This window comes from Peromyscus eremicus, chromosome 5, assembly GCF_949786415.1.
Source record: "Peromyscus eremicus chromosome 5, PerEre_H2_v1, whole genome shotgun sequence".
Classification (NCBI taxonomy): Eukaryota; Metazoa; Chordata; class Mammalia; order Rodentia; family Cricetidae; genus Peromyscus; species Peromyscus eremicus.
This window is the reverse complement of record NC_081420.1, coordinates 95,967,928-95,989,578: the sequence shown is the minus strand read 5'-3', so window position 1 is coordinate 95,989,578 and position 21,651 is coordinate 95,967,928. Positions and strand designations below refer to the sequence as shown.

General features: G+C 45.3%; 1 protein-coding gene across 2 annotated transcripts; it reads right to left on the bottom strand.

Moving 5' to 3' along the window:
* Nucleotides 1–487: 487 nt before the first annotated feature.
* Kars1 (lysyl-tRNA synthetase 1) lies at nucleotides 488–21,617 on the bottom strand. Of its 2 annotated transcripts, XM_059263960.1 has the most exons (14): nucleotides 21,487–21,616; nucleotides 18,012–18,190; nucleotides 14,838–15,003; nucleotides 12,890–13,055; nucleotides 9,523–9,616; nucleotides 8,995–9,181; nucleotides 8,770–8,895; nucleotides 6,130–6,249; nucleotides 4,628–4,964; nucleotides 4,352–4,437; nucleotides 3,673–3,758; nucleotides 2,954–3,080; nucleotides 1,923–2,066; nucleotides 488–750 (listed from the first exon to the last, which is right to left on the bottom strand). In XM_059263960.1, the coding sequence occupies exons 2-14, from the start codon at nucleotides 18,155–18,157 to the stop codon at nucleotides 652–654; spliced, it is 1,884 nt and encodes a 627-aa protein (XP_059119943.1). In that variant the 5' UTR covers nucleotides 18,158–18,190; nucleotides 21,487–21,616; the 3' UTR covers nucleotides 488–651. The 2 variants fall into 2 exon arrangements, with proteins under 2 accessions (XP_059119943.1, XP_059119944.1); XM_059263961.1 differs by lacking the exon at nucleotides 18,012–18,190 and having other exon boundaries at nucleotides 21,487–21,617.
* Nucleotides 21,618–21,651: the final 34 nt, after the last annotated feature.

Below are 21,651 nucleotides of genomic sequence, written 5' to 3'. Positions count from 1 at the left end.
TTTTTTCTTTTTAAGACAGGGTTTTTCTGTGTAGCTTTGGAACCTATCCTGGAACTCGCTTTGTAGACCAGGCTGGCCTCGATCCTCGAAATCACGGAGATTCACCTGCCTCTGGCTCCTGAGTGCTCGGATTAAAGGCGTGCACCACCACCGCCTGGCGACAGCCAGAATTCTTACACAGAGAAATGCTATCTAGAAAAACCAAAATCTGGCTGGGGAGATGGCTCAGCGGTTAAGAGCACTGGCTATTCTTCCAGAGGTCTTGAGTTCAATTCCCAGTGACCATATGGTAGCTCACAACCATCTATGGCGAGATCTGGTGCCCTCTTCTGCCTTGCAGACATACATTCAAGCAGAACATTGTATATATAATAAATAAATAAAGCTTTAAAAAAAAATCAACCAAACAAAACAAAACTAATTTACAATAACATGGTCTAAACATTCATTAGACTAGCAGTCTGAGGGGAAAAAATGTAGCATTACATAGGTAAAGAGAGAAATGGTTTATTTGGTAACAAGGAATAAAAAGAAATTCTCTAATTTTTCTCTCTTGGTGGTTGGACTGCAGTGGCCAGATGGAGGGCAGCACACATGAACCCCCAGAGCAGATCCTCTGCTGGAATGCAGAGAAACCACCTTCTTCATCCTCTAGGCAGAGGGTCCGGCTGTCGTGCTCTCTAGTGTTTCAGTGGCCGCTGTAGTCTCCTTCTTGTCTTCAGGCTTCATGGCAGGAAACAGAAGTACTTCCTACAGAAGAGCAAAACAGACTTCAAAACAAGAAGCACCAGGAGCTTGGTGTAGTGGCACAAATCTGTAACCCAGCACTCAGGAGGCAGAGGCAGGCAGATCTCTGCGAGTTCGAGGCCAGCCTGGGCTACAGAGTGAGTTCCAGGAGGACAGCCAGGGCTACACAGAGAAACCCTGTCTCAAAAAACAAACAAACGAATGAATGAATAAATAAATGCCCCACGAGTATTTTTTGTTGTTGTTTTCGCAGCTATCCTTATTGCTTGTCTCTGTTGTTACTAACCAAATCAAGAGAACTGCACACCCTAGCACAAAACCACCTAGGGCTCCATGTCAAAAGAATGAATCAATACAGGTTCTACTAAAAGTGAGTTTCAGGGGCTAGAGAGATGTCTCAGCAGTTACGAGTACTTGCTGTTCTTGCAGAGGCCCCAGCTCCATGGTGGCTTATAGCCACCTGTAACTTCTTTTAGGGGATTTGACAATCAGCCTCTGCAGGCACAATGTATGCTTGTGGTGCAAAACAGTCATATGTATAATTTAAAAAAACTTATATCAGGAGTTCAAGGTCACTGTAAACTACAATTGGAGATCCAAGAGAGCCCTGTTGTGGGATATTTGTACACTGTGTGAAGGTGTATTGCTGTGACTGGTTTAATAAAAAGATGAACGGCCAATAGCTAGGCAGGAGGTACAGGCAGGACTTCCAGGCAGAGAGAAGTAGTAGGAGGAGGAATCTAGGTGAGTGAGAGAGCTGCCATCCCATGTGGAGGAAGCAGGATGGGTAGTACTGAGAGATGAGGTATTGAGCCCAGCTACCTGAGAGCCTGTCTAAAAGACAGTAACAATAAATGAACAACAAATGGATTTCCTTCTCTATAAAATACAATAAAAACAGTGTTCGCACCTTACAGAACTGACTGATATGAGGCAATACATTTGAGAGGACTTAGCATTTCCCTGGATATTAAAGAAAAGCAAACTATTAGTGTCCCTCCTGTCTCAGGTAGGAAAAACTAAAATCCTGTAGGGTCAGGATTTTACTTCAGTCTTCTACTGTGGGGTAAGATATGGAACATCTTCAGCATTTACTTTATTTTCCAGGCCCACCATGTTCTGCCTCCAGTACAGTGGAGTTCTGGGGAAGCGTGTTCTGAGAAGTTTATGCATACCTTGATATTGTTGGAATCTGTGAGAAACATGGTGACTCGATCGATACCCATGCCCCAGCCGGCTGTTGGGGGCAGCCCATACTCCAGGGCAGTGCAGAAGTTCTCATCTATGAACATGGCTTCATCGTCACCAGCGGCCTTGGCCTAGAATAAATAAGGTCAAATGTAATAATCTAGTCCAGTGGTTCTCCACCTTCCCAATGCTGCCACCCTTTAATATAGTTCCTCATATTGTGGTGACCCCCAACACAATTATTTTCATTGCTACTTCATAACTGTAACTTTGCTACTGTTATGAATTGTAATGTAAGTTTCTGATATGTGATCCCCAAAGGGGTTGCAACTCACAGGTTGAGAGCTGCTGTTCTAGGTCATCTTAGCATTCACAAAAACACATCAAAACTTTCAAAAGAGATGCCAAAGATGCTCCTGACACTTAAGACTTGCTGGGAATTTGAATGTGACTTCCTCCTACAAAGCCTCTTTCTTTATGGGCTAGAGAATTGGCTCAGTGGTTAGAAGATGCTCTTCCAGAGGACCCAGGTTTGATTCCCAGTTCCCATACAGTGGCTCACAATTATCTGTAACTCCAGTTCCAGGGGATCCAACTCCCATTTCTGCCCTCCTTGAGCACTGTGTGCATGTGATATACTGATACACATGCTGACAAAACACCCATATACATAAGACAAAATAAAAAAAAAATTTAGCCGGGCAGTGGCGCACTCCTTTAATCCCAGCACTCAGGAGGCAGACGCAGGTGGATCTCTGAGTTTGAGGTCAGCCTTGTCTACAGAGCTAGTTCCAGGACAGCCAAGGCCACACAGAGAAACCCTGTCTCGAAAAAACAAACAAACCAACCATGAACAAAGAAACCCAAAACAAAACAAAAACCCAGAAAACTGAAAAAGCCTCTTTGGCTTTGGTTGAGACACTGAGAAAGTGGACATCAACAGAGGGGTAAGGCCAGTGCTTCCTGGTGAGTGAGCTCAGTGATGAAACCGATGTCACTGCTCACCCTCCTTCCTTACCTTGGCCTGCTCTTCAAACAGCTGTCGCTGCCGCATGGGGTCATTCAGCTCAGTGTAGGCATTGCAGATTTCCTTCTTCATGACAAACAGCTCAAAACGCTCAGTTAGACCCTCTTTGGAGCGGTGCCTGGGAACATGACCGCAGAGGATGAATATTCAGGGCTCTGGTAATAACATGATGCAAAAATTGAACCCTGAAGCCTCACCAAGGCTCAGCACCAATCACTGGCACCAGAGTGAAGGTGAGAGAGACCAGAAGATTTGATTATATTCCCAACAGGCAGTGGAGTTGACTGAATCCATGCCCTTCTGCTTCGCCCTCATACTCTAGGCTGCCCACTTGCTTTGGTCAAGGAGCTATCAGCAAAGGTCTAGCATGTTTGCTTGTTGAGGCTTGTTCTTTTGGAATGTCTGCCTTGGGAACCCAACCACCACGCAGACAAAAGCCAGACTACTGCCAGAGAAATCAGGTGAAGAGGCCCTGGAATTCCCACCCTAGCTACTGTATCAAGGCATGGTGCAGAAAGACCACTAAGCCAACGCAGAGCATCCAAACAATCTCTCACTTCACACCATTCATTTCTGTTTTTGTTTGTGAAAAGCAGCACTGAAGACTGAACCTAGGGTCGTGTTAGCTAAATGTTCTACTGCACAGGTACAGCCCCGGCAGCCCCAGCCCTACCTCGGGGATTTTTATGCAGCAACAAACCGTATCTCACCATTTGGCCAGAGGGCTCATAATCTGTGGGTGATCGCAGATGAATGTAGGACTGATGCACGTCACCTCGAGGAACTCTCCAACAAGCTTAGTGAAAAACAAAGCAGAAGTAGACATGGCATCTGAGTATCACTGACAGTCTAGCCCAAGGGGGGGCCTTAGCTCCAGTGCAGCTGGGATCATCTTGTAGCTTTTTCTTTTTTTTTTGGTTTTTCGATACAGGGTTTCTCTGTGTAGTTTTGCGCCTTTCCTGGAACTCACTTGGTAGCCCAGGCTGGCCTCGAACTCACAGAGATCCACCTGGCTCTGCCTCCCGAGTGCTGGGATTAAAGGCGTGCGCCACCACCGCCCGGCTTGTCTTGTAGCTTTTTCAAAGGACAGAGTATTAACTAAGATAATATACATGAACTATTGGCACAGAGCACATACAGTTCAAAGTTTCTCTCTGCTTATATCTCACGGGGCTGGGAACTGAACCACCCCCTCCCCAGGCCTTGACTTGCTAGGTGAGTACTTTACCACTGAGCTACTTTTCCCAATCCCAATTCCACGTTTCTTAATTCTCCTGCTCCTCTGTATGGCTTTCTCGTAAAGCTGCAGGAACAAACTCTCCTCATGAACCCATTTCCTAGGGTTAAGGTGCCGCTCAGCACTGGATGAACACAAGTGTACCATCTCACCTTATCAAGGAGCCTGGCTGTGGTCCGAGGTGGGGGGCATTCAACAGCTTTTGCAACACAAATATCATCAAGAATTTTTCGAGTTTCTGTGACAGAATGTACAAGTTAGGACAGGGAACATCACTGTGGTCTAGGAAAAGTATCTATAAATATGAAATGTGTGACATTTTAGCTTTGACCCAATAAATGCAGAGCTGACAGGAAGGAAGGAAGGAAGGAAGGAAGGAAGGAAGGAAGGAAGGAAGGAAGGAAGAAAGGGAGGGAGCAGTATTTTACCTTCAGTTTCAAAGAGGCTGGTTTTCGGCAGCTTCACACCCAGGGCTTTCTCAAGCTCTTCCACCATGCTGATTCTTCGGAAAGGCGGGGTGAAGTCAATCTCATAGGCTTGGCCTTCTGGCCCGTCTGGGTGGTAGGTGATCTTGTAACTGCCTGTGATGCTTTTCACCATCCCTGACAGCATCTTCTCTGTGATCTCCATGAGGTCGTGATAGTCTGCGTAGGCCATGTAGAACTCACAGGTGGTGAACTCAGGATTGTGAGTCAAATCAATTCCTTCATTCCGGAACTGGCGCCCAATTTCATAAACCCGGTCAATGCCACCAACCACCAGCATCTACCAAAAACACAGGGCCCACAGTCATGTGTTAATAGCCCTGATAAACTCCTGTGACTAATTGGTTTTCATAGCTTAGGTATGTTCTCACTCAAAATAGCACCCTGCTGTCTTTAGACTCTTGTGGTAGACATCATTTTGGTTTTACTTGGCTGTGCAGGACTCCAGAGTCTCTCCCTATGTCTTTGTTATTTGCTATTTGGTGATCTGAGTTGCTCCAAAGCCTCTTCTGGGGTTAGGTTACAGGCAAGTGACCCTGCTCCACCTGCCAAACACACTAATGATATGTCACAGAAGCCACTAAAGGAAGGTGTAGGTATTACACAGAATTCACTCTGGCGAAGGGGACCTGAGGCACCAGAGGCGGCCATCTGCAGAGACCCTAGCACAGTGCCTTGTGCTTAGTAGGAGGGTGCTCCCTGTGACAGCAGCGCGTCGGTATGAGCTGGCATCATTCCCAGTCACCGATCCAGGAACAACTCTCTGACCATCAAGGTAATTGTGGCTTCCTAACACAGGTAAGTTTGCTTTAATGTGTTACATGTCTGCAACTAAGAATTTTGGACGACAGTCTTTGGTATTTACACTGCTAATTTGAAGAGATTTCTTTTTAATTTCTAGGAAGAAGTTAAAAATCATCAAAAGTCCTTTTATGAAAGACTGAACTTAGAAGGACTGGGATGTAGTTCAGTGGCAGACTTTTTTTTTCTTCTTCTGAGATAGGGTCTCACTGTGTAGCCTTGGCTGGCTTAGAATTCACTATATAGACCAGGCTGGCTTCAAGCTCACAGGATCAGCCTGCCTCTGCTTTCCAAGTACTGGCATTAAAGGTGTTTGCCACCATGCCTGGCCAGTTGTAAAGTTTTTGAAGAAGAAAAACAAAACAAAACAAACAAGACTAAACTCAGAACTAGTTGAAAGAAGACTGAAGTTAAAGCCTTTAGGAGAACTGAAGGAGAAATGTGTACACACTTGTACAATGCCTTCAATCTTCGCTGCTTACAAGGAAATTCTACAAGAACCACACCAATCAACCTGAAGAACTAGAACACTGTCCTGGCCGTTCTACCTTTGATGTTCCTTATTTCTGATTGTACTAGGCTAGCCAGTGATTCTTCCAGCTTCCTGCTACTTGAAGGAAATGGGGTGTGTGGTTATTGACTACCTTATGGTAGAGTTCTGGAGCAATTCTCATATACAAGTTCATGTCCAGCTCATTGTGGTAGGTGATGAAAGGCTTGGCCACAGCTCCCCCTGGAATGATGTTCATCATGGGAGTTTCGATCTACAACAGACAGAAACAAACAGTTCTCAGATACCAGAGGCTTTGAGGACAGGTCATCCTTGGTATGTAACATAGTCTAGGCCTGTCATATACCAAAAGTAAAACTCCGTAACATAAGTGCTTGATGGAAACAGATTGCTTGACTTTCTACAAGTGCGTCTCTATTTCTAGTAATAACACAGCACTTACGCCAGGTGGTGGGGCGCACGCCTTTGATCCCAGTACCCAGGAGGCAGAGCTGGAGGATCTCTATGAGCTCCAGGCCAGACTCCAAAGCTTCACAGAGAAAAAAGGTGCCATGGTCACAGTGTCTTTTCACAGCAATAGAACAGTACCTAAGACATTTACAGTATTTACAATTTAAATCCTTTAACTAATTCTATGTTTAGAAATTCAAATATAAGCCAGGTGTGGTGGACTTGCCTTTAATCTCAAGACTCAGGAGGCAGAGGCAGTCAGATCTGTCAGCTGTGAGTTCAAGGCCAGCCTGATCTATACAGTGAGTTCCAGGACAGCCAGGGCTATATAGTAAGACTGTGTCTCAAAAATAAATAAATAAACTGGGCTGGAGAGATGGCTCAGAGGTTAAGAGCACTGACTGCGCTTCCAGAGGTCCTGAGTTCAATTCCCAGCACACATGTGGTAGCTCACAACCATCTGTAATGAGAACTGGCACCCTCTTCTGTGTACATAATAAATAAATAAATGCTAAATAAATAAACTAATTAAAAAAATCCAAATTAAAAAATATTAGCCCACATGTATGATATTCACTGAAACATTACAAAAGAGAACCAGAAATAATTCCAAAGTATCAATACAGAAAACAAATATGCTCTTTAAGAAGCAGTAGGGGGTGGGGGCATAGAGGGGACTGGAGAGATGGCTCAGAGGTTAAAAGCACTGGCTGCTCTTCCAGAGGTCCTGAGTTCAATTCTCAGCACCCACATGGTGGCTCACAACCACCTATGAGATTTGGTGCCCTCTTCTGGCAGCAGGCAAACATGCATGTAGAACACTGTATACATAATAAATAAATAAATTAAAAAAAAAAAAAGCAGTAGAGGGTTGGAGATGCTCAGCATTAAGAGCACATTCTGCTCTTGCAGAGGACCCATGTCAGGTAGCTCACAACCACTGTAACTGCAGCTCTATGGTAATCCCAATCTTCTGGTCTCCAAAGACACATACACACAATTTAAAAAAACAACAACAAAACAGGCCAAGAAGACACTAGGCTTCCTCCTCTATCCTTTGCACATAGATGCATGCACCTACACACACATGTGCATACACAATGCACAGACACACAAACATACACACTACAAAAACAGAAGGACAAAAACAAAATACCTGTGTGACTCTAGCATGTCAAAAACACCAGTGCACATCAGGGTACATACAACATGACTGTATTCTGAATAATAAAAATAAACTCCCTGAAACATTTACATGTTGCAAGCATACATATGTAGTGTATTTATGTGTGCATATATGTGCATACACACAGTAAAAGTGACAGAGTGCATATATCAAATTCTAATTTAGGAAGGGAAGTCAGGTGAATAAAGCAGAGTGCTTTCAGTTTTGTTTATATTTCTTTCTTTCTTTTGGTTTTTCGAGACAGGGTTTCTCTGTGTAGCTTTGGAGTCTGTTCTGGAACTCACTCTGCAGCCCAGGCTGGCCTCAAACTCACAGAGATCCGCCTGCCTCTGCCTCCCGAGTGCTGGGATTAAAGGCATGGGCCACCACCGCCTGGCTATATTTATTTCATACCTGAATCTACACTACATGTACTTGCATTTTCATACAATTAAAAGGTGTGTGTGTGTCTGTGTCTGTGTGTGTGTGAGAGAGGGAGAGGGAGAGGGAGAGGGAGAGGGAGGGGGGAGAGGGAGAGAGGGGGAGAGGGAAAGAAAGAGAGAGGGAGAGAGGGAGGAGAGGGAGGGGGGGGAGAGGGAGAGGGAGAGGGGGGGAGAGGGAGAGGGAGAGAGGGGGAGAGGGAGAGGGAAACAGACAGGCTGGCCTGGAGGTCACTATGTAAACCAGGCTGCACTTGAATTCACAGAGATCAGCCTGCCTCTGTTTCCCACGCTAGGATTAAAAGTGTGCACTACCATACCTAGCCTCTAAACAATTTCGGGGGACAGGGGATTGGGCTGAGACAGGTCTCACTGTGTATCCCTGGCTGGTCTTGAACTCACAGAAATCTGCTTGCCTATGCCTCCTAGGTGCTTGGATTAAGGGTGTGTGTCACCATAGCTGGCCACTAAAAACTATTTTAATGCTATAAACCCTCTAAAAATGATTGAAAATGGCATCATTAGCACGTGGGTGGGTACTGTTCTGGAAGTCAGGTCCTGCTTCCTAATGAGCACTAAACAAAAGACACTTGACAAGGGGGTGTTTCCTGAGGCATGAAGGACACTGGCAGGATGTGCTGTGTAAAGACGGACACTCAGAGACAAGCACAGCAAGGCAGGCCCCATTCCAGGTAAAAACCCCTTGGCCCTCGATCACCTCTAGGAATCCCAGCTCATCCAAGAAACTCCGTATATATGTGATGATCTTAGAGCGGACGATAAACTTCTGCCTCACAAAGTCATTCAGTATCAAGTCCAAGTATCTCTGACGATACCTTGTTTCCTAAACCAAAGCAGCGGTTAGAAATCAGTTTTAGGAGACAGCAGGACACAACAAGTGACATGCATCTTAGAGAAGAGCTCACAGAACATCACAGCTTACCTTGTCTTTGAGGCCAAAGTGAAGATGAGGCAACATATGCAAGCAGGGAGACAAGAGTGTGATGTCATAGGGGATGATGCTCAGCTCACCCTTCTTGGTTTTCCCAGGATTCCCCTGAACTCCAATTATATCTCCCCGGCGCAGTTTGTTGTTGATACGAACAAATTCTTCCTCTGATTTATAATTCCTGAGTGAAAGGAACGTAACAATGTATAGTTCTTCAAATTAATACAGACTACTGGCTTACTCAGGAAACTTCCCTAACTGTTACTATGAGCCAGTCCAAGAAGAGTCCCTGCTTCAGGGACAACTGCTGGATTCCTTTTATGCTTACTGTCCTAAAGTAAGAACAGTCATTCACTTCTAGACCTTTTCACTTTCTACTCAACTGTACCCAATCATGTCCCACCCCTTGTTACCCCCACTCTAAACAGCAATGGGAAAATAGGATCACATTAGCTGTGTCTGCAACTGTTCCTGTTACTCTGGGGTATGACATGGGATCTTTAACTGACCATTTCTATGTACCTGGAGTTGGCCATGACCTGTAACTTGACCCCCTCTCCTCGAAGGTCATAGAAGATGAGCTTTCCCCCAGAGGCTCTTTTGGCATGGATCCGACCTAGAAAGAAAACAGCAAAAACACCAATGGAATGAGAAACCCTTGATTGGTGTCCCTGAGCAACACCAATCACGGCAATCTGAGCGTGGCCCGAGGTCTGCGGCCTCCCCTCTTTTTCATGTCAGTGGTCTTCATTAAAACCAGTCAAAGCTGTACAGGAAGACCTCACTTTAAAGATGGTCAGTGCATTCTTGGATGATGGCAGTCGGAACGACAACACAGGTTTTAGGTTTTTCTAAATCTTTACATAAAAATTAAAGCCCAGCAGTGGTGGTGATTGTCTTTAATCCCAGCACTCAGGAGGCAGGGGCAGGTGGAGCTCTGTGAGCTAGGGACCAGCTTGGGCTACAAAGTGAGTTCCAGGACAGCCAGAGCTGTTATACAGAAAAACTCTGTCCTGAAAAACCTAAACAAACAAAAAAAAAGAAAAGTATGATTGGATAGGCTAAGCTAAACCCATTAATGAAAGTTTATATGGAGAAGGCCAGGCACAGTGGCACATTCCTTTAGTCCTACCACTTGGAGGCAGAGACAGGACTGCATAGTGAGACCCTGTCTCAAAAATAAAAAAATAAAAAAGTATATAAAGTTAAAGAAGAAGATACTCCTAAGAATCCAAAATATAAGCAATGTGCGCTAAGACCTCCATATGTAGGGAAAAAAATCTGTGGCCAAGGACTGGGCATCTGATGGACCTGAGAACTGAAGAACTACAAATGGCTAAGGGTGGTCACTGAAGAACGTGAATACTTTAGGCTAGGTGAGGACAACAGCGGAGACTGGAGAGGCTGTACCTGTTTCCATACAAGTGAGGGCTAGAAGACCTAAGAAGACCTGGAGGGGATGGAACAGTAAGCCATGAAACTCTCTAAGCTCAACACGAAGGTTCCTTTCCAGGACAGGGCCCCACAAGGCACTACAAAGCAAGGAGGAGGAAGAAACCCAAGAAATCCCAGAACTGTAACCAGCTACTGTGTTTATGAATACTTCACAAAACCCCAAGAGTACATACAGTGAAGTTGAGAATGAAACCAATCTTCCTTCAAACATGCCAGAAAATGAGGACTGGGGATGTAGCTAGTGGGCAGAGTGCTTGCCTTGCATGTACAAAGCTGAATTTAGCCCCAGCACCACACACACCAAGTGTGGTGGCACATGCTTGTAATCCCAGGCAGAAGCAACAGGGTTAGGAGTTCAAGGTCATCTTTGACTACATAGTAAGCTCAATACCACCCTGAGCTACGTGAGACCTTGTCTGAAAAAACAACAGCATGAATTTCACATAAAAATTAAGCAACAAAGAAGCATTAGGTGGGCTGGGGGATGCCTCAGCATGCCAAGGTGGTGGTATGAAACTAATCAGACAAAGATGGTGATATGCATTTGATCCCAGGACCCCACATAACAAGCAGGATTTGGTGGCTCAGTGGGAGGCAGCAGAGGCAGGAGAATCTGACAGGAGCAGCTAGCTTAGAGTACACAGACAGACACACAGTACAGTGAAAGAAACAGGAGAGGCCCTGTCTGAAAACAGGGAAGGAAAGAACAGACTCCAGAAAAGGTATTCTCTGACTCTAGGAGCACAGCTGCATTCTCACACACATGAAATGAAATAAATGTACATTTTTTAAAACGCTTAAAAAAATTTAATAATCACAATTACTTTAAAGAACTGATAGTCCACTATCTTCAAATAGAGTCTCAAACAAAATCCAAAGCAAGAAGCAACAAAACAAAACAAAAAAAACCCACAAAAATTATATCCAAGAAAAATACCTGAAATAAAAAGGGGTGACTACATGGAGAATGCTGGAGAATGGATGAGCAATTAAGAGCACCTGTGCTTGTCCAGAGGACCTGGGTTTGGTTCCCAGCACCCACATGGTGGTTTACAACCATCTCTAACTGAAGAACTTCCCTCCTCTGACCTCTGCAGGCACCAGCATGCACACAGTGCACACACATACATGCAGGCAAAACATTCGTAAGTAAAACAATGTGAAAATCCTCTATCTAAAAGCACACTCATACAAACACTAAACCAGAACAACTGACATCAACAAGTGTTGGTGGGTATGCTGGTGACACCCGGAGTCCCAGCACTTGGCAACCCAAACATAGTATCAGAGGCTGAAGAGACAGAAAGCTTAGATGACAAAGTGCTTGCCTCACAAGCACGGGGAACTGAACTCAATACTTAGAAATCACAGTAGAGGAGGGAAGGGCACACTAGAGAGATGGCTCAGTAGTTAAGAAGACTCACTGCTCTTCCAGAGGACCCGAGTTCGGTTCTCAGCACCCATATTGGGAGGCTCACAACTGCCTGAATCCCAGCTGCAGGGGACCTGACATTCTCTTTTAGGCTCTGTGGGCACCTGCACACATATTTGAGGTAAATAAACAATAAACCTTAAAATGTAATTTAAAAAATACTAGGTGTGGCACTCACTTGTAATCCCAGTGCTGAGGAGGCAGATTCAGGAGTGTCTGGACAGCCAGCCATTCAGCTTAGCCTACTCCACAAGCTTCAGGCCTGCGAGGGGCCTTATCTCAGTAAAAATGTGGACAGCACCTGGGCCTGAGGATTGACACTGAAGGTGACCTCTGACCTCTACATGCACGTGCACACAGGAATTGAGTACATGGACGGGGACACACACACACACACACACACACACACACACACACACACTTTAGGAAAATGAATGGGCTTTTGACATTTAGGCATTGCAAAGGTTCTACCTATGTAGTAAGATTATGGGTAATTTTTTTTCTCTTTATTTTCTGTGAATGCCCTACATTTTCTCCAACCAGTAGTTTTACTATTTTGGGGGAAGGACATTAAAAATCTCAAATCACCAAGTAATGGTCTAGAAATACATGCCTGAGAGTAGAGACAAAAAGTTAAATTAGGTGACTGGGCCGTGGTTTGGGGGATGCAAAGAAATTCTTCTAGAGGATTATAAACCAGGAGCAGCATCCAGTCAGGAGGGCCCAGAGAAAATCCCTTCTACAGAAGATCGCCTTATCCAGAAGGCGACCCAGGCCTCAGAGCTGCTCTGCTTTCTGAGTAGATAGAAAGGTCCCGTCTCCAGTAAAGCAGCTTCAACACCAGCTGCGGATAGGGCAGCGGGAGATCTCAAGTGTGAGGCCAGCCTATGGACACAGCAGGATCCCGACTCTAAAAATCAAAGGGGCAGAAGAGCACCCCAGGCCCTCCTCTGTGTTAGCAAAGACGAAGATGGCAAGTGAGCTGCCAGCGGCTCCTCCTACCTGCCACTTTTAAGGTGATGTCAGTCAGGTGGTCCCCGGGCTGCAGGTGACTGTACTCTTGGATGAACTGAGTGAGAGAGATGTCCACATGGAACTTGTGTGGGTACGGGTCCTCCCCACTGACCTTCAGCTGGTGGACTGCTTGACTACGGATCTTGTAGTATTGCTGTGAAAAAAAAAAAGAGCCAGTCCTCAGAAGCGGAACGTCTTGCAGAGTATCGCATTCTTGACTCTCCTTGTCCCTGTGACAGGATACCTTCCAGAACCACTTGAAGGAGGAAGGAAGGTTATCTAGTTTAAGAGGGTACGGTTAGGAAGAGAAGGCATGGCAGCTGGAGCAGCTTGTCCAGGCCATCACAGACTTAGGGAACAACTTCATCTCTGGTTTTTTTGTTTGTTTTTTGGTTTTTTGAGACAGAGTTTCTCTATGTAGCTTTGGTGCCTGTCCTGGATCTCACTCTGTAGCCCAAGTTGGCCTCAAACTCACAGATATCCGCCTGCCTCTGCCTCTCAAGTGCTGGGATTAAAGACGTGCACCACCACTGCCTGGCACATCTTCATCTCTGTAGATCAGGTAAGACAGACAAGCAGATCAGGATGAATGGGGCAGAACTACACCCCATTAAGACCCACCATCAGCGACCACCTCCTCCAATAGACTCCACCTCCTAAAGCTTCCACAACCTTCCAAAGAAGCAGCACCATCTGGGGACTAAGAGGACACAGGAGCCTGCAGGGGGCACAGCCATAACACTAATCAAGCCCTCTGCATTCTTGAAATAGGACTGACTATGGAACAAGATTCGAATGAAAAATAAAATATGTAGAGCCACAGAATGAATTCAAAATACAAGATTCAACAGAACGGAAAAAAAAGTGGAGTGCATCTAAAGTAAGTTAATTGTTACAGGTGGTCTCTTTTGTGGACTGTATTTGCATGGTGGAGTCACTTTCCTAACCACTCTTCTGGACACACATTAGACTCTTCCTTCCCTGGGGCAGGTTCATAGAACCCACAAGGTGCAAACATGGAAATTCTACCACAGAAATTCTAGAAATCTAGTAATAGGAAATTAGCCTTAGAGTGTTACAAATGGGCATGGCTGTGTTTATGTACAAAACCAGGAAGAGAGGATGAAGTGGGAGAGTGGAAAAGGAGATTTGGCATGTGGATATATTTTGCTGACTAACAGAAGCTCTAGTGTATCTTGAGGGAAAATACCTCCTCTGATGTTGCTACAGGCTCAGCTACTTCCAAGGAGTACTGGCCTCTCCAAATTGTCTACTGGAATTGATATTAAAAATTCAGAGCTGACCTTGACCTTGATATCCTCCCTATGCTAATTCCCTCCTGGGTTCCACCCTCCTGAATGCTTAAGGAAGTTCCTTGTCTGTGTATCCTGCATAATGGGCATTAACAGCTTAGATGCAAGATTGTAAAATATCGGTAGCAACTTCTGCCCTCTGGGGTTCTCCCATTGTGCTATAAGCCTGTATTTAAGACCTTCTCCCTCCTTCAATAAACGGCATTCGGCAAAAAAATAAAAAAAATTCAGAGCTGGGCGGTGGTGGAGCACATCTTTAATCCTAGCACTTGGGAGGCAGAGGCGGGCAGATCTCTGTGAGTTCGAGGCCAGCCTAGTCTACAAGTTCCAGGACAGACTCCAAAGCTACAAAGAGAAACCCTCTGAAATATAAATAAATAAATAAATAAATAAATAAATAAATAAACAAACAAACAAACAAACAAACAAATAAATAAAAATAACAGGGCCTATATCTTTAACCAAATCAAAGGGCACACTCTGCCCTCCCCAATCCACTGGCAGTGGCCCTCGCTGGTTCAAGCTCTTAATTATCTTGTTAGTCACTGGCCTCTCATGCTGTCTGCTGCAGCCTCTCAAAAGCTTTCCTGTGTGCACTCACGCAGTGGCCCAGGGGAACTCACGTTTGGGTCCAGAGTCTCCTCCTCAGCACCTACACCATTGTCAGCAGTGTGGTTGGTGGCAGCAGCAGCAGCGGCAGCCTGGCTTAGCTGTTTCTCACTGAGCTCCTTCTGCTTGGCCTCTTTCTCTGCCACTTTCTTCTCGGCTTTCAGTCGTCTCTTCAGTTCACTGTTGGGAAGATGACAGCACCCAGTGTGAAAGCTGCCTGAAGAACCCTCCACCACAAGAAGCTCCATTCCACTTTTCAAAAGTACGAGCAGCCTGTGGAAAGTGTTCCTGCTCGGTCCCACACCCCTAAATAATTCCACTCCCCAACTCTGACCTGTTAGTCACTAAACTCCAAATGTGAACAAGACAAAAAGAAAACCTAAGCATTGAAAAAAGAAGCAACAGATCATTTCTAGTATCCTCTTGCCATCAGAAACCAACCAGAACCAAGACGCACAAGGGCCAAGAGGCCCACACGTACCAGTTTATGTTTAGTCCTGGAACAGAGACTTCCAGGAAGTCTGCAGGATAAACTTTTAAGCTCCCTGACACCAGGAACTTCATCTTGGTAGTCTGGTATCCCTGGTGGAAGACAAGTCCCTACAGTACCAGTCAAGGCTGTAAAAGGCAATACCTCTAACCCTGTCAGCCCACGGCTCTCCCAGAAGTGAGTTAGGCTGGGGAGAGAGCTGGTCTTCAGAGCTTTAAGAGACTCCCCAGTGACAATCTCACTCAGAACAGCTGTCAAAGACTGGTCTGGAGGCGGGGGATGTGGCTCGGTTGCTTGCCCAGCATGCATGAAGCCCTGGGTTTGACCCTTAGCACTGCAGATGTGATGCTGCACATCTGTAACCCCAGTACTTGGGAGGTGGAGGCAGAGATCACAAGTTTAAGGCCATCTGCAGCTACATAGTGAATTTGAGGCCAGCCTGAGACCCAGCTCAAAACCAAACCAAACAACAAAACTGCTCTGACTTTAACACCAGAATGGAATACTACACAAAGCAGCACAACACAGTGAATATCACGCCAGTTTGTAGTCACACTGCCACGAGCTAAATTCTAAAACACTAACCACTTGAGCGGTCTTGAGCAAATGACTCCTCATTGTAGCTTGAGTTTTCCTGCCTGGCCCACAGTAAAGGCAAATCTCTCTCACCTGCCAGTCCCACAGCCACTCAGACCCGACCAAGTAAACACAGAGACTTATATTGGTTACAAACTGTATGGCCGTGGCAGGCTTCTTGCTAACTGTTCTTACAGTTTAAATTAATTCATTTCCATAAATCTATCCCTTGCCACATGGCTCGTGGCTTACCAGGATCTTCACATGCAGCTTGTCATGGTGGCGGCTGGCAGTGTCTCTCTGACTCAGCCTTCCACTTCCCAGCTTTATTCTCCTCCTTGTCCTGCCTACACTTCCTGCCTAGCCAATGGCCAATCAGTGTTTTATTTATTGACTAATTAGCAACACATTTGCCATACAGAACATCCCACAGCACCTCATGGTGTAGAAGAAGGAAATAAGACGCCCTCACCAGCTGTGAGGACTGAGATGTTAAAAGGAAATGACTGGTCCCAGGGTTTAGCTAGCACTCAAAAGTGAATCTGGGGTATCTTTCACTACTTATCTCTTACTATTCTGACTCCAGGGCAAAAACTAGACAAATTTGGATATATTTCTGATCAAGTCTCTCACTATCCAAACTTCATACATGTTACGTCAAACTCAAAAACCAAAACAATGGGGAAACTCTGTGACCCTTATGATCTGAATTTGCTATTTAAATCTAGGAAAACTAAACTTATTTGGATAGACAAGAATATCTTCATTATTCAAAGAGAATTCACAGATCATTCTTTCCTGCTGATAACTCTTCAATAGTGAATCATGGCAAAAGATTCTAAATTATGCTTGCATATTGTCTGGATTTATTTATTTATTTTTTCAAGACAGGGTTTCTCGGTGTAACCATGGCTGTCCTCGAACTCACAGATCTGCTTGCCTCTGCCTCCCGAGTGCTGGTATTAAAGTGCCACCCAATGTCTGGCTTTAAAACACACCCTTCACTTTCTTTTCTTTGTTTGGTAGTATTGGAGGCTGAACCCAGGGCTCCAAGTGTGCTAGGTGAAAGATCTAACACTGAATACCCTCAAGCTCCTTTTTTAATTTTGAAATGGGATTGTTAAATTGTTCAATCGGGACTTGAACTTGCAACCCTTCTCCCTTGGCCTCCTGAGTTCCTGGGGTTATAGCCATGCAGTGTTGTTCTTTGCTGTAGCCTTCACTTTCAATATGAATCTACTGGGAGTGGGGGAGTGGGGAGGACTTGGAGCCGCCAGGCGGTGGTGGCAGCGACTTTGATGCCAGCACTTGGGAAGCGAGGTGGTGGATCTGAGTTTGAGGCCAGCCTCTGGTCCAGAACAGCCAGAACTGCACAGAGAAATCCTGTCTCATGTGCAAAATAACTGTGATGGTTTCAAAATAAGACAACTCTTTCTAGACACATGTGTCGTGTAAGTTGTTCATCTTTTAACCGTCCGCTAGGTCTACCACTCTGTAATTCATTGAGCAAGTCTAAGTTCATCTTTCTAACCGTCCACTAGGTCTACCACTCTGTAATTCATTGAGCAAGGCTAAGTTCATCTTTCTAACCGTCCGCTAGGTCTATCACTCTGTAATTCATTGAGCAAGGCTACTATCTGCCCCAGCCCTCCCGCCTCCAATGTTAAGACAAACCTGTTTTCTACTTCACCCAGGTTTTACTCTTGTAGATTCTGAGGACAGTCCAAAAAGACCCTACAGTAGCACCAAAACTAAAGAGAGTTGATAAACAGACCCAGAAAGAAAGGGAATAGCTAGCACTAAAACTCCTTACTTCAGGCAGTGGTGCAGCACATGCCTGGAATCCTGTAATGGAAAGTGAAAGCAGAAAGACCTTTAGCTTAAGGCCAGCCTTCATTACACAGTAAGTCTGAGGACAGCCTGTCTCAATAAACAAAAAATAGTCAAAGGAGTGAAAAAGAAAAGAGAAGAGAAGGGACTGCAGGAGATGGGCTCTGAACTTACAAAGTAAGAAGGGATTCTTGGCTTGGGCAATAAAGATCTGTCCAGAGACTTAGCCAGCTAACAGACACCGAAGGAAAGATTCTGCTCCCAGAGCAATAAAGAAGGTAAGGGCACCAACCTTCTTCTATCAGAAAGTGGCTTGTCCTTGTGGAGCGTTGTGAAGGGAGCAAGTTGACCCAGTCGAAGTTCCCTCTGACCCCATTTTGCCCACGAGGTTTGGCGCAGGGACCCCCTAACAAGCCTGACAGCAGCTTGCATCAACATGGCAGACACCCTGGAACTAATGATTACCACCACCTAGCAGGAAACAGAGATGTGCAGTCAGAGGGGACAAAGAGTATACACCCACTCAACCTGCACTCCTGAGGAGGGGAGCCATGGCTTGTACTAACATTCAATGTCCCTCTGAACTCAGTCCCTCCTGACAAACATCTGCAATGTTCTCAGTCCTGACTATGGAAAACAAAAAGCTTCTATCTGGGATTAAGAACTCAAATGCAAGCCAATCAATAGCTTTATATGTGCAAAAATGCTCACAACATCCTAAAGTATAGAAGGCAAAATGTGGGGTTCTGAAGTCTGGCTACTGGATGATGATGAAAACACCAAATGCAAATTTTAGACACTCCCAGCTACTTGGCAGGTTGAGCAGGATCATTTGAGTCTAAGAGTTTGAGAACAGCCTGGTGATTACAGTGAAATCCCACCCCAGAAAATAAAAAAAAAACATACAAACACTAGCTACACGAAACGATCTCTGAGTCAAAGAGAGAAGACAGGTCCTTAGACAACACCATGTTTATGTATCTTTAATACTAGATAGCATGAGATCTACCAGGACCACACTCCACTATGTTTAAATCATTTGAAGAGGAATTTTTCATTAGAACATGAGTGACTTGAGCAGATAGCCCAACAGTTTTTAACTTTGGGGATGGTATCAGGCATAAAATGGTCTTCAGTAAAGATTTCAGACCAAGAAATTCCAAGAACAATTAAGGAAAAGAAGGGAATTTTTTTCTTGGGGGAAGGGGTTTCAAGACAGGGTTCCTCTGTGTAGCTTTGGTGCCTGTCCTGGATCTCGCTCTGTAGACCTGGCTGGCCTCGAACTCACAGAGATCCGCCGGCCTCTGCCTCCCGAGTGCTGGGATTAAAGGTGTACGCCATCACTACCCAGCAAAAGAAGGGAATGTTAATCACAAAAAAAAAAAAAAAAAAAAAAAAAAAAAAATTTAGCCCATGATAATTCTAGGAACATACATCAAAACTGGTTTATTTTGCCAAGTGGTGGTGGCAGAGGCAGGTGGATCTCTGAGTTTGAGGCCAGCCTGGTCTATGGAGCGAGTTCCAGGACAGCTAAGGCTACAAAGAAAAATCTTATCTCAAAAAACAAAAAAACAGCCAGGCAGTGGTGGTGCACGCCTTTAATCCCAGTACTTGGGAGGCAGAGGTAGGTGGGTCTCTGTGAGTTCGAGTCCAGCCTGATCTACAAAGTGAGATCCAGGACAGGCTCCAAAGCTACACAGAGAAATCCTGTCTGGAACCCTCCCCCCAAAAAAACAAAAACAAAAACAAAACAATCTCCCCCAAACAAACAAAAAAGCAAATGATTTATTTTAGAAACTTGAGGATCACAGACTTGACACAGACGTCACTTTAGGTTCCTGTTCCAGTGCTTCAGAACAGTGCTACAAGACACATCAGGAACACATACTTTCATTATTGTAACAGTGCTACAAGACACATCAGGAACACATACTTTCATTATTGGAGCCGTGCGCATAGAAGCAAGCATTTTACCACCAAGCCACCCTCCCAACCCCTAGGAACATAAATCTTTACATAAAAAATCACCCAGGGCTATAGTTTGTGAATTTGAAAAGTGAACATTAATATTTCTCTTGCAAGATTACTCCTGAGATTAGCCAGTTTGTACAGTGCCAGCATGGTGTTTAACAGGTAAATGTTGCTCAAAAAAGTGGTAGGTATATTTAAAAAGCCGGGCGGCGGTGGTGGCGCACACCTTTAATCCCAGCACTCGGGAGGCAGAGCCAGGCGGATCTCTGTGAGTTCGAGGCCAGCCTGGGCTACAGAGCAAATTCCAGGACAGGCTCCAAAGCTACACAGAGAAACCTTGTCTCAAAAAAAAAAAAAAGGTGGTCGGTTCTTAATTTACCTGAAAACGGAGGTACTTTTATTGATTGCTCAAATTTTTAATTATGATTTAATAAACTCCACCCAACTTCCTCTAAGGAATCCATCAAATCACTCTCGACAACCTATTAGGGAGCTAGCAACCCATACATTTAAACATTTCCTTTAAAATCATTCTAAAATACTCATAGCAGGAGCCTAGACATAAAAGGAAAAATCAGCTCTTACCTAGAATGTCTCTAGTATTTCCCTCAGGGCTCAACAACAGGATTGATTGCTAGTACACTAACTAAAGAAGCCATGGTATGTAATAGCTTAAACTATCTCCCACAGTTCTAAAGGGCACTAACTATGTAGTTCTTCTAGGCTTTCAGAAGACAGTGAAGTCATTGCTCATGTTCTGTGGTTCAAATGAGGAAGCCTGGACTAGAGAAAGTGTAGTATTTACAAAGTGTAGTAACAGCCAGTTGAAGGGAGGTTAATCTACCTGTCCACGGTCATCTACACTCAGATCTGGGGTGGTTTACAAAGATACACCCAGCTGTGAAAAGGGGAGGCTGGTGTATCCGACTGAATAAGACCATTTGCTCATTTGTCTCAGGTCCTCTGAGTGACACATATGAGCAGGAGCACCAGTTTCAGAATGGACCTCTTTTAACATGTAAGGTGCAGAATGATCTTGGATAGGCCAAGAAAAAATTGTAAGGTTCTTGTAACGGGAGTTCCCGCAGAGCATTACAGCTGGCCTGATTCCAGAGCGCTAGCACCTGGGTTTTGTGACTGCTACCTTCTGTTTGAAGTATGTAAATCCTATCTGAGTCCTAAACGGTTCAAAGCCTACGCAAAACTTGGTTGTGGGAGGACACAGAAAACTGAGATGTCCTGTGACTGGGAATTGCTTTGGCATTTATCTCTTTGGGCGGCTTCAGATAATCGTATAACAATAAAAAAGCCTTTTGAGAAGGTACAGTCAGTTCACCAGAAGCTGACTCCCCCTGCCGCCGCCCTGTTTCTCCCACGGACCCGCGTGAGCCGAACACCCGACACAACAGGTTCTTCTTTGTAGAGTAGATATTTAGCCATTTTCCAATCTGTTCACTGGGGGAGTGGCTCAATTAAAAAACGCATTTCTTAAGAGGGAGAGGAAAAGTTAGTTTCACTTTGCTTTCCTGTCACCTCCCGGTTTCTGTGCGGGCTTTCCCTCCCTCCGCATGCTCGTCCCTACAGTTAGGACCAGCGAACCCACCAGCCAGGATCGTTGACCCCAGATCATCCCGGGGGCTCTAGTTTCCAGGGCGCTACATCTCTGTCCCAACATGTGCTCACCTACCGGAGCGGGCAGAGAGGCCCCTGGCACAGTCGCCTTGTGGGGAAGACTCCAGGTACTTCCCATCGGGCCACTGCGACCGCGACACTTAACGACCTTCAGCGACACTTACTTCTTGCTTAGTTTCGGCTCGCCATCCACTTTTATTTCACTCTCCTGCAGCGTGGCCATCTTCCCCACCGGCTAGACCTAAGGGGGTGGGGGGTGGGGGAGAAATGACCAGCGTAGAGCTAGAACTTCCAGGTCAGGACCCGAAGCCCCGCCTCTTCCGGGGAGG

What these genes read in the sequence shown, in the direction of transcription:
- Kars1 (XM_059263960.1), bottom strand. Translation starts at nt 18,157, where the DNA reads ATGTTGATGCAAGCTGCTGTCAGGCTTGTTAGGGGGTCCCTGCGCCAA. An exon ending in AGGAGACTCTGGACCCAAAC is followed by an intron (nt 13,056 to 14,837) that starts GTGAGTTCCCCT and finishes TTTTTTTCACAG; the next exon opens with CAATACTACAAGATCCGTAG. An exon ending in CAGCCTCTTTGAAACTGAAG is followed by an intron (nt 4,438 to 4,627) that starts GTAAAATACTGC and finishes ATTCTGTCACAG; the next exon opens with AAACTCGAAAAATTCTTGAT.